Source organism: Hemicordylus capensis, chromosome 4, assembly GCF_027244095.1.
Source record: "Hemicordylus capensis ecotype Gifberg chromosome 4, rHemCap1.1.pri, whole genome shotgun sequence".
NCBI lineage: Eukaryota > Metazoa > Chordata > Lepidosauria > Squamata > Cordylidae > Hemicordylus > Hemicordylus capensis.
The window spans coordinates 306,494,102-306,507,120 of record NC_069660.1 but is presented as its reverse complement, the minus strand read 5'-3'; the positions used below and the strand labels follow the sequence as shown (position 1 = coordinate 306,507,120).

Sequence of the window (13,019 nt, the reverse complement as noted above, 5' to 3'; positions counted from 1 at the left end):
CGAGAAGAATCGGGTTCTGATAATTGATACTGCAATCCCAAGGGATAGGTGAGTCGATGAAAAACAATTGGAGAGAAAAAACTAGATACGAGGACCTTCAGATTAAAATTGAGCGGTTCTGGAAAAAGAAAACAATAGTAGTGCCATAGTTGTTGGTGCCCTTGGTGCAGTACCAAAAGAACTTGAACACCATCTCGACACCTTGGGCATCAATAAAATTACAACACATCAACTACAGAAGGCCACACTACTCGGGACAGCACGAATACTACGATGCTATCTTAAATTTTTATTTCGTTATCCTAGACCTTTGGAAAGGGCCTGGTAATTAAAGTACCAAATCCAGTCAATAACATCTGGTAGACTGTGTGTAAATAGCATAACAACAACAACAATAATAAATCAATTTTATTTGTTTGCTGCCCCACAAAAAATTGTTCTCTGGGCAGCCTGCAATCGAACATTAAAACATGAGATAAAAACACATATCACATTACATCATAACAGACCAAAAAAAAATGGTGGTGGTCGTGGGGGAGAGAATACAAAAATACAATACTCAACCATTGAAAAGACATTGAAGCTTTTCCCACGATCTCTGGAAAGCAGGCTTAGCCCGCTTTGCAGTGGTTTTGGGAACCACCGGGCTCTCAGGTGAGCCTGGTGCTCCCAAGGCGGCTAACCCACCTAAACCACCGTAACAGTAAATATAATGCAAATAGGGCAAAAAAAGACATAATGTCAAGGTCTCCATAATACCAATAACTCAAACCAGCACAGACCTGATCTTGCATGAGGCCGCACAAAGCCTGGCCACACACAATGTTATTTTACTAGAACAGCAATCAGCTAGTAAAAAGGATGTATATCCACCATCTGTTCTAACAGGGATGTTTGATGGGGGTGGGAGATAAGAAAAATACAAATATCTCTATAAAATAAACAGTATAAAAGATCGTGAGTCACAGTCTCAACACCCTGACCACAGGGACAGATCCGGCTGAAAATAGGAATTACGACTTTGCAAACTTTTGTTGGAAAGTAGTATATAAATATTAGTAGTGGAAGTCGTGGCAGTGGTGGATACCCCAGCCAAAAAGCCCCCTTTGGCTCACCCCAAGAACCAGCTGGTTTTGGTTTTGGATGCTGTTCCTGCTAAATGTCAAAAACCCTTGAGTGCATGTTAAAATATTGGATAGGAATTCTCAGAAAGCCCAGTTGGATAGCACTGCTCCCCACTTCCCTGCTGGGCTCACCCCTATCTACCCTAAGCAAAGAAAAATAAGCTTCCTCTTGGGAAATGGTGAGGGAGAAGAGGTGATGGAAGGCTCATGTTGACACAAAGAAGACCCCGTGTCATCTGTTTCCTAGCTGATGGGGCTGGCTGAGTGGTAGAGTATCTGCTTAGAGGGCAGGTGACTATAGGTTCAGTCCCTGGCAGCATCTCCAGGTAGGACTGGGAAAGGCTTCTGCCTATGAAAACTTGGAGAGCTGCTACCAGGCAGAGTAGACATCCTTAAGCTAGATGGACCAAAGGTCTGACTCGGTATAAGACAGCTTCCTTTGTTCCTAACCACAAGCTCATAATCCCTGCCAGGAAATGATGCCATCTTAATCTAAAGAAAGGTCTAGCATGCCCCACCATAATGAAAGTGAGTCCTCCCCACCACCTGCTGTTCCCTCCCCATTCCCCAAGAGAATGCTTCTTATGCTTGGGAAAGGTTAGGGACTCTCAGAGAGAGGGCTGAGTCATGGAGTGACTAGGGTTGCTGACTCTGATGGAAGCTATCTCCCTCCCCGCTGCATTAAAATCTCCAAGATTTCTTTCACTCGTTTCCTGGAGGTGAGTGCGGATTCCTGGAGGCTCCAGGCCAGTCCTGGCAACACTTAATAGTAAGTTTAGTTTAGAAAAAAGGCGACTGCAGGGAGACATGATAGAGGTTTATAAAATCATGCATGGAGTGGAGAAAATGGATAGAGAGAAATTCTTCTCCCTCTCCCATAACACTAGAATCAGGGGTCAGCCCATGAAATTGATTGCTGGGAAACTTAGGACAAACAAACGGAGGTACTTTTTCACACAACACACAATCAACTTGTGGAATTCTCTGCCACAAGATGTGGTGACAGCCAGTCGCCTGGATGGCTATAAGAGAGGTTTGGATAACTTCATGGAGGAGAGGTCTATCAGTGGCTACTACTCAGAGGGCCACCTCCAGCCTCAAAGGCAGGATGTCTCTGAGTACCAGTTGCAGGGAGAGAGGGCATGCTCTCAACTCCTGCCTGTAGGCTTCCAGTGGCATCTGGTGGGCCACTGTGTGAAACAGGATACTGGACTAGATGGTCCATGGGCCTGATGCAGCAGGGCTGTTCTTATGTTCTTAGTGCAAACCCCATTTTGAGCTGAACCCTACAGGAAGAGGGCTGGACCTGACCAGATTTTTCTTTCCCCAAGCAGGATTTAACATTTGAGCTCCTCCTAGTCAAAATCTTGCAGCATTGCCAAGTACTCACCCACACATTCATCCATCTGTTTGACCGACCTACCCAATTTACTATCAAGCATGGTTTATAATTTGGGCAGATAACATATTCATATACTTACCATGGAATGCAAGTGGGAGAGCAGAGACAGCCCTGTTCCCTTCCATCACAGTTACTGTGTAATCTGTGATGTGCTCCACACTGAGGCCTTGGGCAGGTCACACGGGATTTTGTTTCCTCCTTGAAAAGCGGGGAGATCAAACAGATTGGGCCTATGTCTGTATGAACCCCTACATGTTGCATTATATGCATGGTGAAAGGGAGTGGGTCACCTCTGCTCCCGCAGCATGCAAGTGCAGGTCCATGGCCCAGGAAGTGTATGAATGGAGCCCTAGACATGGACTTGGATGAGTCTCCAGTGGAAGAGAATTCCAGCATCAAGGACTAGCCATCAGTAATGCCTCTCTGTGTGCACCCTGGTGATCAAGCAAGGCTCCTCTAAACAACAGAGCCTTCTTTGGGGAAGGGCCGGTGCCATTCCAATCTACCTGGGCACCAGCTACCTAAACTGGCAGACAGCTCCAATATCTGTTGGAGCAACACCCATATCACCCCGTCATATCCAGCTCTCTTGCTTGGAGTGATCTGAGGTCCTGATCACTGAGGTTTCTGCTATGCTTTCCTAGAGCTGTCTGAAGTCTGAGTCCCTCCTGGGACCCCTATTGGCATCCAGATCCCTGCCGTATTAGGTCCTCAGCTTGGCCACTGACCCCACCTGGAACAGGCTAACAAGAGGGCATTTGATAACAACCATGTTGGAACTCAGGGTGGAAATGGTTTCTTAGATACATCTTCTAAATTGTTGACTTTATTTTTCAGATATGTCAGGTCTAGGACGAAGCATGATGTTGACATGAGGATTGGAATACACTCTGGGTCTGTGCTGTGTGGTGTTTTGGGCTTACGGAAATGGCAGTTTGACGTCTGGTCCTGGGATGTAGATATTGCAAACAAACTCGAGTCAGGTGGAATCCCGGGGTAAGTGTGAGTCTGCATGACTGCAATGTTGTGATCTAGGATTGGATCCACTTGTACTCCTAAGGTTTTGAATTTTGGCTGCAGTTGCATCCTCTGAAGCGTCATCTGGCTCAGGCCTAGGTGTGTGTTGGGGAGGGGCAAGCACAGAAGGGGGTGCTGGAGGCCAAGCTGCTTCTCTCTCTTCCACCCCGCCGCCTCCTTCATTAGGTAGCTGTATGATTAACTGTGCAGCTCTACCTGATGAATGCCCAGCCTACAGGCAGGGCATCTCTGGGGTGGGGCAAGAAGAAAGAGAGGAGGAACCCCAGCTACCTCCTTGGGTTCTCCCCCTGTCTCGTTAGGATGAGCTGCTATTGAAGGCCCATTGCCAATGGCTTATGGGACCCACAGGCCCTGCCCCTAAATACATGCTGCTTCCCATCCACATCAGCATGCCCAGCCTGGCATGCTGTCAGTCAGCTGTCCAGACTGACTGACAGCTGTCCTCCAGCTGTCAGTCAGTCTTCATTTCGGTCTTTGACCCATACCAGAACACCTCAAAAGATTGTACAATTGAACACATCCATATTAATAACACATCTGTACACTGGTTCTAACCATTAGCATGCAGAGTACATTGCACTTGTATTGCAGAACAGCAGAATTCCGCGACTGTGTGTGTACTTGACAAATTAGTGAGGAGATTCTCACGATCCACTGAAAGCGAGCTAAGCGAGCTGCACAGCTCCTGGCAGGAAACCCCACAATTTCCCTTTCCTAAATGCAGCCTCCCGTCTCGGGAGTCTCTCCAGCATGCCTTGCGCGCTCGCACAGGGCATGCTGGAGCTTCCAGGGGTTGTGCGGCCCCCAAACTCCCCAGCCCCCAGCCCTCCATAACGGAGCCAGCAGTCATGTGGGCAGCCGGTTCGGCCTCCTGCAGCCGACTGACGGGTCGTCTGCAAGGAGAGCGGGCTAAGCCCACTCTCCTCGCAAACCCCATCTTGGCAGTTCCCACTGACCGTGGGAACCTCCTCAATGTCTATTAGCAAATATTTAACTTAAAATTCATCTGATCATCCTGGCAAGTTTTGTCAAACAGGGTCAGTTAGTCTTCAACTATGTAAAAGGCACACTGCAGGAGCAGATGCACAACCAATTCAACGTTGTCAGAGTTACAGGGGCAATATCTCTGCTCAATCAGAATTCTACTGTATCTAACAGCTAATAGTTCTGAGGGGAGGGCAATGCATGCATGTATGCCCTCGAGAAGGCCCATATGTGTTCAGGGGAGGTAAGGCAGAATAATCCACTGGGTGAGTTCTCATTGCACCACTAAACAGGCAAAATGCCCTAGATGTCCTCAACAGATCATTCTGAAGCTCAGTATCCCAAATTCTTCATTTAATCCGTTCTTTGGCCCTATCCAGCCCCACAGAGAGGATTGCTTTTGGTGAAAGACTGTAGGTACTGAGATTCCTTATGCAGTTCTCCCACCAACTCGAGCAGTGCCTATCTGATAACAGTGAGGGAAGAAGGCTGAAGGGCGTTAAGTTGACTCTTACCCAGGCTATTAATATTAAATGCCAAGCTCTGGCCTATAATGAGATAACACCTGATTCCAGTCTCAGAGTGCCATTAGAAATACATTTAGGGGTCTGAAATAATGCTCTTAAGTACTTGGCTTGGACCTGCTCCAGAAGGGTATATTTAACATAAGGTCCTAACTGTACCCCATATAACAATTGGGCCATCAACTCCACCTTAAATAAATTGATGGCAGCTGGAATAAACCTCCCGCCATGCCATCTGTAGAATTTGAGAATTGATGATGTGTTTCTCTGTGCCTGAACTGTGGCATATTTAATTTGAGCGGTCTTCCTCCAAGATTCTTGAAATACCACCCCCAGATATTTAAAACATTCAACCTGTTCTGTGTCATGATGATTGTCAATCCTGCATTTATATTTTTCCCCTCTTGGAAAAGGCCAAGATTTTAGTCTTCTGAAAATTGGTATTCAATTGCTCTTCCTTACAGTAGAGGGCTAAAGCCTTAAGAGCGCTTTTCATCCCCACTTGTGACTGGGACAAAATGACCATGTGATCTACATATTAAAGTACAGGAAGACGGCTATCTGTCAACTTTCAGGTGTGTATCTAAATCCTGCAGTCACCTGATTAAAGAATTTACATAAATATTAAGCAGTGATGGGGCCAGGATGCAACCCTGAACCCCCCTAGACATCCGAATCGGTCTAGATAGCTAGCCCTTACAATTGCATCTCACACTCTCCACCTGTGGTTGGACTGTAACTTCCCTCATCCCCAGCCACAATAAATTACAATAAATGATTAAATTGGAGCAGGGGGTGATGAGAATTGTGGTCCAGCCACAGCTGGAAAGCCTCAGGTTGGCCACCCTTGATATACAACATGAAACTCTGGGGAGAGTCTGGTCAGCAGGGCCACTGCTGCCCAGCTCTGCTGCTCAGCCCCAGAGAGGCTGCTGAAAGGCTGAGCCCAGCCGGATGAGGGCAAGGAAGCTGGAACTTCATCCGAGAAAGAGGGAGATGCTCTTGGTGCAGGTTCTGTCTTGCCAGATGGAGGTACTGGCCTTATCCTAGATAGAGTCGCACTTCTCCTGAAGGGCCCTGTTTGCAGCAAGGAATTGCTCTTGGAGGCTGGAGCCAGCTCTGTTCCTGGATGGCCAGGAGCACTTTTTACCAGCTCCAGCTGGTTCACCAACTTCTCTACAGAGTGCTGGACTGGTTTGGTTATCCATTGCTTACCAAGGTTCAGTTGCAAATTCAGAGGTGCAGATGCTCTCTATGCAAGCCCCCATTGCTTTGCCCAGTCTGACAGTCACACCCACCCCAACAGCCATGCACCCTTTAGAGAGGAGAGCTGGTCTTGTGGTAGCAAGCATGACTTGTCCCCTTAGCTAAGCAGGGTCCACCCTGGTTGCATATGAATGGGAGACTTGATGTGTGAGCACTGGAAAATATTCCCCTCAGGGGATGGAGCTGCTCTGGGAAGAGCAGAAGGTTCCAAGTTCCCTCCCTGGCAGCATCTCCAAGATAGGGCTGAGAGAAATTCCTGCCTGCAAGCTTGGAGAAGCTGCTGCCAATCTGTGTAGACCATACTGAGCTAGATGGACCTATGGTCTGACTCAGTATATCGCAGCTTCCCATGTTCCTAGATAGATGAAATAACTTTTGGGGGTTCTGTTACAAGTCAAGAATAGTTTCCCAATCCTACAGAGCTTGAACCTCATGTGGTTATTCACCCAAACTGATCCCGTCAGTCTGGATCATTCCCCACAAGGGCGGAGGATGCCACTTGTAAGAGAAGACAGGAAGAATGGTAATAAAATCAACTGCAGTCCATTATTCAGTCATGCAACAAATGGCTGGAATAGCAAGAGCAACATATTATGTCCATTTAGAAAACAAAGGGCTTAGACAAATTCATGGAGGACAGGTCTATCAATGTCTACTAGTCTGGTGGCTATAGGCCAGCTCCAGCCTCAGAGGCAAGATGCCTCTTAATACCATTTGCAGGGGAGCAATAGCAAGAGAGAGGGCAAGCCCTCACCCCCTGCCTGTGGGCTTCTCAGAGGCATCTGGTGAGCCACTGTGTGAAACAGGATGCTGGACTAGATGGGCCTTGGGCCTGATCCAGCAGGGCTGAACTTACGTTCTTAAGATAATAGAGAAAGTGATTGTGCTGCACAGAGGGTGCTCCTGCCTTGCTGCTGCCTGGGGGCCACTAGCCAGCTCTCCTGCACCCTCCCACACTTCCCACACAGAGAGTGCTTCATTGGCAGCTCTCTAATGCTGCTGAGCTCTGTGGCAATCCCAGAGATAACAGGTGGTCCCTTTAAGGGAGGCCTTACTAGCCTCTGCAAGCCACACAGTCTTGGCAACATCATCAGGCCATGCGGGCACAGCTGCAGTGAAGGCTGCCAGTTTGGTGACTGGTTGTGAAGAGGAAGGCAGGCAGGTAAGCCTGCCCATTCTTAAATCTTGCCCCAGGGCCAGCTCCAACCTTCATACACCCCTGATAAGGCAGCTTATCTCCTTGCTAGCAAAACTCAGCTATGTGTTAATAATAACTAAGGTTGGGCCAAAGTCCCTCCCCCATTTTGCAGACCCATTCACAGGCAAATTTGGGATATTACAACAGTTGGGGAGGTTTTTTGTGGGGGAGAATTCACCACCAGCAATCCTCCTTCTCCTTCTCAATGGTGGATTTTCACAATACTGTGCATTCTCCCAATATTATTATTAAATGTTTTCTCAGTCTACATAAGGGAGCTCAGGCTCCAATATACTCAGTGCAAGTCAATATGCTAACATTTGCCATGAATGTGGCTGAGATGCCATGTGAATTCAGAATTCAGGCAGTGGGTTTTTTCCCCCTAGAAAACCTACTAGAGAAACCTTTGAAGATTGCTGGAGAAACCCTCCAGTAAATCTAAAGTTTACCAGGGTAAGTGGCTGCATCTTTCTCATCTGCCCTCCTAATGACATGGCACTTTGGGATTACTACCCTGCAGGCCATATTCACAAATATGACATCTGGAGTTGCAAATATGCATTTGTGGTAACCTTTGCATCACTGGGTCTGCATGGAATATAGTTTCCATCCATCTGCCTAGCCATTTCTCCATCCAAAGTGGCTACTCTAATTGCAGAGTGCAGATGTTATTGCTACCTGACATGGCCTTTATTTCAACACGTTTTGAGAAGTGCAATTCATATATTTAGCATGATAAGAATTGCCCTTTCTCAACAGTGATGATGAGAGACTGTAAGAAGGCAGGAGACTAGCCATCAAGCCACAGATACACACACACCCAGCCCCATCTATAAGCCATTTAACAGCCAATTTTCTTTGGGCTATTTCCTAAACATCCAAGAAGGGAGACACTCAGTTTAGGAATAAGTCACCTCTGAGAACATCTTGCCTACTCCCAAGAACACTTAACTTCCAGGGAAAGTTGTTAAACAACAAGCCTTCTCCATTAAAGATCCCAGTAAAACTCACTAAACTCAATTCCCAAGAGCTTCAGAGATTCATAATGCTTGCAATGGCCAACATGATGCACAGCCTTCCAGAACCAGGACACTCCATTCCGGGGCTGCTGCAGACTCGTAAGGCAGCCCCGACGCTGTTGAGAATGAGTGGTTGCACAAGCAGTGCTATCACTGTTATTACCATTGAAGAGAATGAGAATTGCTGTGGTAGTGCTGCTTGCAAAAATGTTCCTTCTCAGCAGTGTTCGGCTGCTTCACAAGACTGCAGCACCCCCAGCAGAGGGCATTCTGGTGCTGGAAGACTGTGCATCATTTTGGCCATCTATTTTTTAGGGCAAGCATTATGAATCCCTGAAGCTCTTGGGTACTGAGTTTAGTGAGTTTCACTGGGATCTTTAATAATTAAAAAGTAATAAAGTCTTATATTGATTCCACAACTATGAACATACTAACACCACAGATTTGAACTGAACTCTATAAGACATTGAGGCTATTCTCACGATGGGAGAAAAATGGGCTAAAGGAGCCCAGCCTGGTTTTCTCCCTTTGTGAGAACCCCGGGCTCACGGGCAAGCCTGGTGGTTCTCTGGCGGCTAACCCACCAAAGAAGCCATCCCCTTAAATGGGATTAGCGGAGTGAGAGCTCCGTCAACCCCATTTTCCCGATCGTGACTTGCCATGGCACGGCTCTGCACCATGGCAACTCGTGAGGAGACCCCCGCCGAGAGGCTAAAATGAGTTCCCTGGTGTTGGGGGTCTCTCCAGGATGCCCCATGCACTTGTGCGGGGCATCCTGGGACTTCTGGGGGCCAGGCAGCCCCCAATCCCTGCAGCTCCGTGACAGAGCCGATAGTTGTGTGCGTGGCCAATTTGGCCACCCAGCAATGAGCGGCTGCTCGTCTTCAAGGAGAGCGGGCTATCCTCCCAGGCTCTACACACAGATTGTGTTTAGAGCCTCAGTGTTTCTTATCAGCCCCAACACAAAGCTTTCTGGTGCCAGAATGTTGCTCATCATGTCTGCCCTTGAACATAAAATGGGTGAAGATTGCAAGGCCCCTGAATTCTTCCCTAGTTGAGATTAAAATGTGAGCTGGAGAAGAATTCCACTCACCTGGCCACTCCCAATCTCCAAACCTCTTCCCTCCCCTTTAAACTTGGAGTCAGAGGAAGCTTCCAAGGACACCCCCAGCCATGGCCCATGGTGTCACCAGAACAGGATCTTACAAGATTGGGTGAGGCCCCTTTTAAAAGGCCCAAGCTGGTTTACAGAAGTACAGGGTCAAGTCTTCTTGCCAAGCAGGAGTCTTCAAAAGCCAGCAGTTCACTAAGAGAGAAAGCACTGGAGCAACTTCCACCTTAACGCCCAACTTCTGCACTCACTTTTTCAACTCTGACTGTGGTCCTGGCCTGGCCTGTTGCCCTGGGAGCTGTCCTGGTTCTGGGGCCTCCCTGGTCCTTGCTTCAAGAGAGATTGTGGCATTGCCTGGAGCAATGTACAAGGAAACACTGAAATTCAAAGAGGAATTTCAGGGTTCTTCCTAAAGAGAAACATCAGAGGATTTTATCAGGTGGTTTCTCCATAAAAGAAAAGATAAGGAGATCTGAACTCCTGTATCAGATATACTTCGGCCCTTGTAGCCCATCTGCAAGTCAGCAAAATCAAAGTACTAAACTGATTTTGTGCCTCCCAGACATTAATGGGACCAAATTGTGTATACCCAATTTCAACTAGGTTATGAATTGGGCTTTACATTTGCATTTTGATGGAAGTCAATGTCCCACTTTCATTACTTCTATTTAATCAAGTGAATGTAACCAATTAAAGTTGCAGTTTGATTTTCATTAACATGCAAACTTGAGTGAGGTCTCTGGAGCTGAAGCAAAACTTTGATTAATTTAAATGGACTCTGGTTTCAATTCCTTTGAATTGTAATGGCAAATTAAACTAGATGCAGAGAATCCTGAAAGAAAGTGAGATATAAACAACTCAACTAACCCCACACCTCCTCAACACCGATGCTGCACACTCTCCTCCTCAATGGCCAAAAACAAAGAAGGTCATCCAAACTACCGTTTTATGAGTGCAAAGGATGTCATGCTGGTTAGTCCCCTCAAGTTAGGAGCTTGTGCCTGAGATGAGTGTCGCTACAGGTGCAACAGGGAGTACTTGCACAATTTGTGGTGTGCTTCCTGCTGTGAAATCTTTTCTTCAGTCCATAATGTTGCAGTAAAGCAGGGCTATCAAACTGCCAGACAGATGCAGCCTGCAGAGCTCGGCAGTCCGGCCCCCAGCAAGCCACTGTCACCATGTTTCACTGCCCACCCCCACACTTCTCCTTTCCATAGTGGTGTGGAAAACGCCACCAGTTTCCTAACCCCTGCCACAGCACTCTTTAGCCCCCACCACCCTCACCTCGCTTCTTCTTCTTGCCATGACACTCTTTAATCCCTGCCCCTGCCACTGCAACATTCCTTACCCCTTGCCCCTGCTGCAGTGCTCCTTCCCCTTCACCCAAAGCCTAATCCTGCCACTGCTACTCAGAAGAAGCGAAGGCTAGCATAGTTCTTCACTAGGACTGGCTGAGGCAGGCCCCAGTCAGTGGGGAGGGAGAGCTAATGAGCTGGCTGGCTGGCTGGCTCAGAATTTCTTTAAAACACAACAAACAAACATAACCCCCCCCCCCAGAGCATATTCTGGTGTTAAAAGAAGAGAGAGGGAGGAAGAGAGTGAGAGAAAGAGGCTGGAGCAGGAAGAAGACAGAAACTGTGAGGCAGGTGCAAGAAGGCGGTGCAAGGTGGATGCAGCCCCCTGGAGATGCAATCAGATCAAATCCAGCCCACCACGCAAATTGTGTTTGACACCCCTGATTTAAAGCTATCTGTTCTCTCTGTTGCACAATTGCAATGCTTGCACAAGCAGACCAAGAGCACAAGAGACTGAGCATCCACTCAGCTGTGTGGCCTTCTTGTCTTGGTGCATCTTTGTTATTTGCACTAGTACCACATTAGTCTGGATGTCAGCCAGTAAGTGGAAGAGAAAGAGAGCTTCATCAGATTAACAGACGAAGCTGCCTTCTATTGAGTCAAACCATTGGTCTACATTTTCGGCCCAGCACTAGCAACATAACAAGGCTGTTCACACAAGCGGCATTGAGTAGTATAAATGTCCTGTCCAGGTTTGGGAGCTGTGTGCGCTCCCCATTTTCAGTTGTGTGGGAGCAAACAACTAGGCAGGAGGAGGGAGAAGTGATTGTGTGGGAGGCAGGAGCTGGGTAGCACAGACCAACATTTCCTTTCATACCCAGCATTTGACCAAGGTAGGAGGAAAAGCAGTCCTACCCAGCTCCTGCCTCCCACACAATCACTTCTCCCTCCTCCTACCTAGTTGTTTGCTCCCACACAACCGAAAGATGGGTGTGCACACAGCTCCCAAACCTGGGTACAACACTGAGTAGTGACATGCAACTAAAATCTGTCACAGTTGGTCTTAAGTGAATGAACCTGATGGTGGTTATCTTTACCAGAGAAGGGACTGACTGAAGAAGTCACATAGAACATGGTATACCAGCATTTGATTTGTGTACAGACAGCTACAGGGGCAGAGCCACCATTGAGCAAATGGAATCAAAGAACGCAGGCCGCTGCCCCTCAGGGGCTGTGCCTCATTCCCCAGCCACCACCAGCCTTGTCTGATGCCAGATGTGGGGGCATGGTTTAGCTCACAAGAAAGGGTCGCGCGGCCCAGTTTGTGAGCTAAAGCCAGCCAGCACTGCATTCGCAACGTGGCCAGGAACGACTCTCCGGCCGTGCTGCGAACGCGGTGCTGGCCAATTTTGCTCACAAATGGGGCCTCGTTGCCTCATTTGTGAGCTAAATTATGCCCCCTGTGCTGGACATCAAGAGGCAGGGGGTGTGGCTAACCTTTGCCCCCTGCATCTGAGGTCAGATGCTGACATCTGATGCAGGGGGCGGGGCTAGGGGGCCGCGACGGCAGGCTGAACCCAGGCCGCTGCTGGGCTCCCTCTGCCACTGGGCAGCTAGTATGCTTTATCACAGGCACTCACTTAAGATTTTTTAACATTAATATTTCATAACAGAGATGGTTGATCGTGGCCTGAAAAACACATAAGATCCATTGTCGTGACAGCTTAAGCAAAAATAAATACCTGATCTATTTCAGATTAGAACACGGGATCATTCAGTGGTATTGCTTGGCAGTAGATTCAGGAAAGAGAAAAGGAAGTACTCCTTCATACCGTGTGGCATTAAATGTATGGAATACAAGGTTATTTGATGGCCTCTGGCTTTGGAAGGGGATTAGATCAATTTATGGAAGATAGGCCTATGAAGGGCTATTAGTCGTGATGGCTAAATAGAACTTCCATGTTTAGGGGCAGAGAAACAGTGGGAGAGGGCTATTACTGTCATCTCAAGCTTGTGAGCTTCCTGGAGGTATCCATTTGGCTACTGTGGAAAGCAGGA

The 13,019-nt window shown here is 47.7% G+C and overlaps 1 protein-coding gene across 3 annotated transcripts in view; it reads left to right on the top strand.

The window, feature by feature from the left end:
* Nucleotides 1-13,019, top strand: part of ADCY8 (adenylate cyclase 8) — a 196,553-nt gene that overhangs the window by 108,230 nt on the left and 75,304 nt on the right. For all 3 annotated transcript variants that reach the window (XR_008306004.1, XM_053244776.1, XM_053244775.1), the window contains exon 6: nucleotides 3,364-3,522. Coding sequence is in view for 2 of the 3 variants with exons in the window: in XM_053244776.1 (XP_053100751.1) it covers nucleotides 3,364-3,522 (159 nt within the window). In the remaining variant the exon portion in view is untranslated. The remainder of the gene's footprint in view (nucleotides 1-3,363; nucleotides 3,523-13,019) is intronic.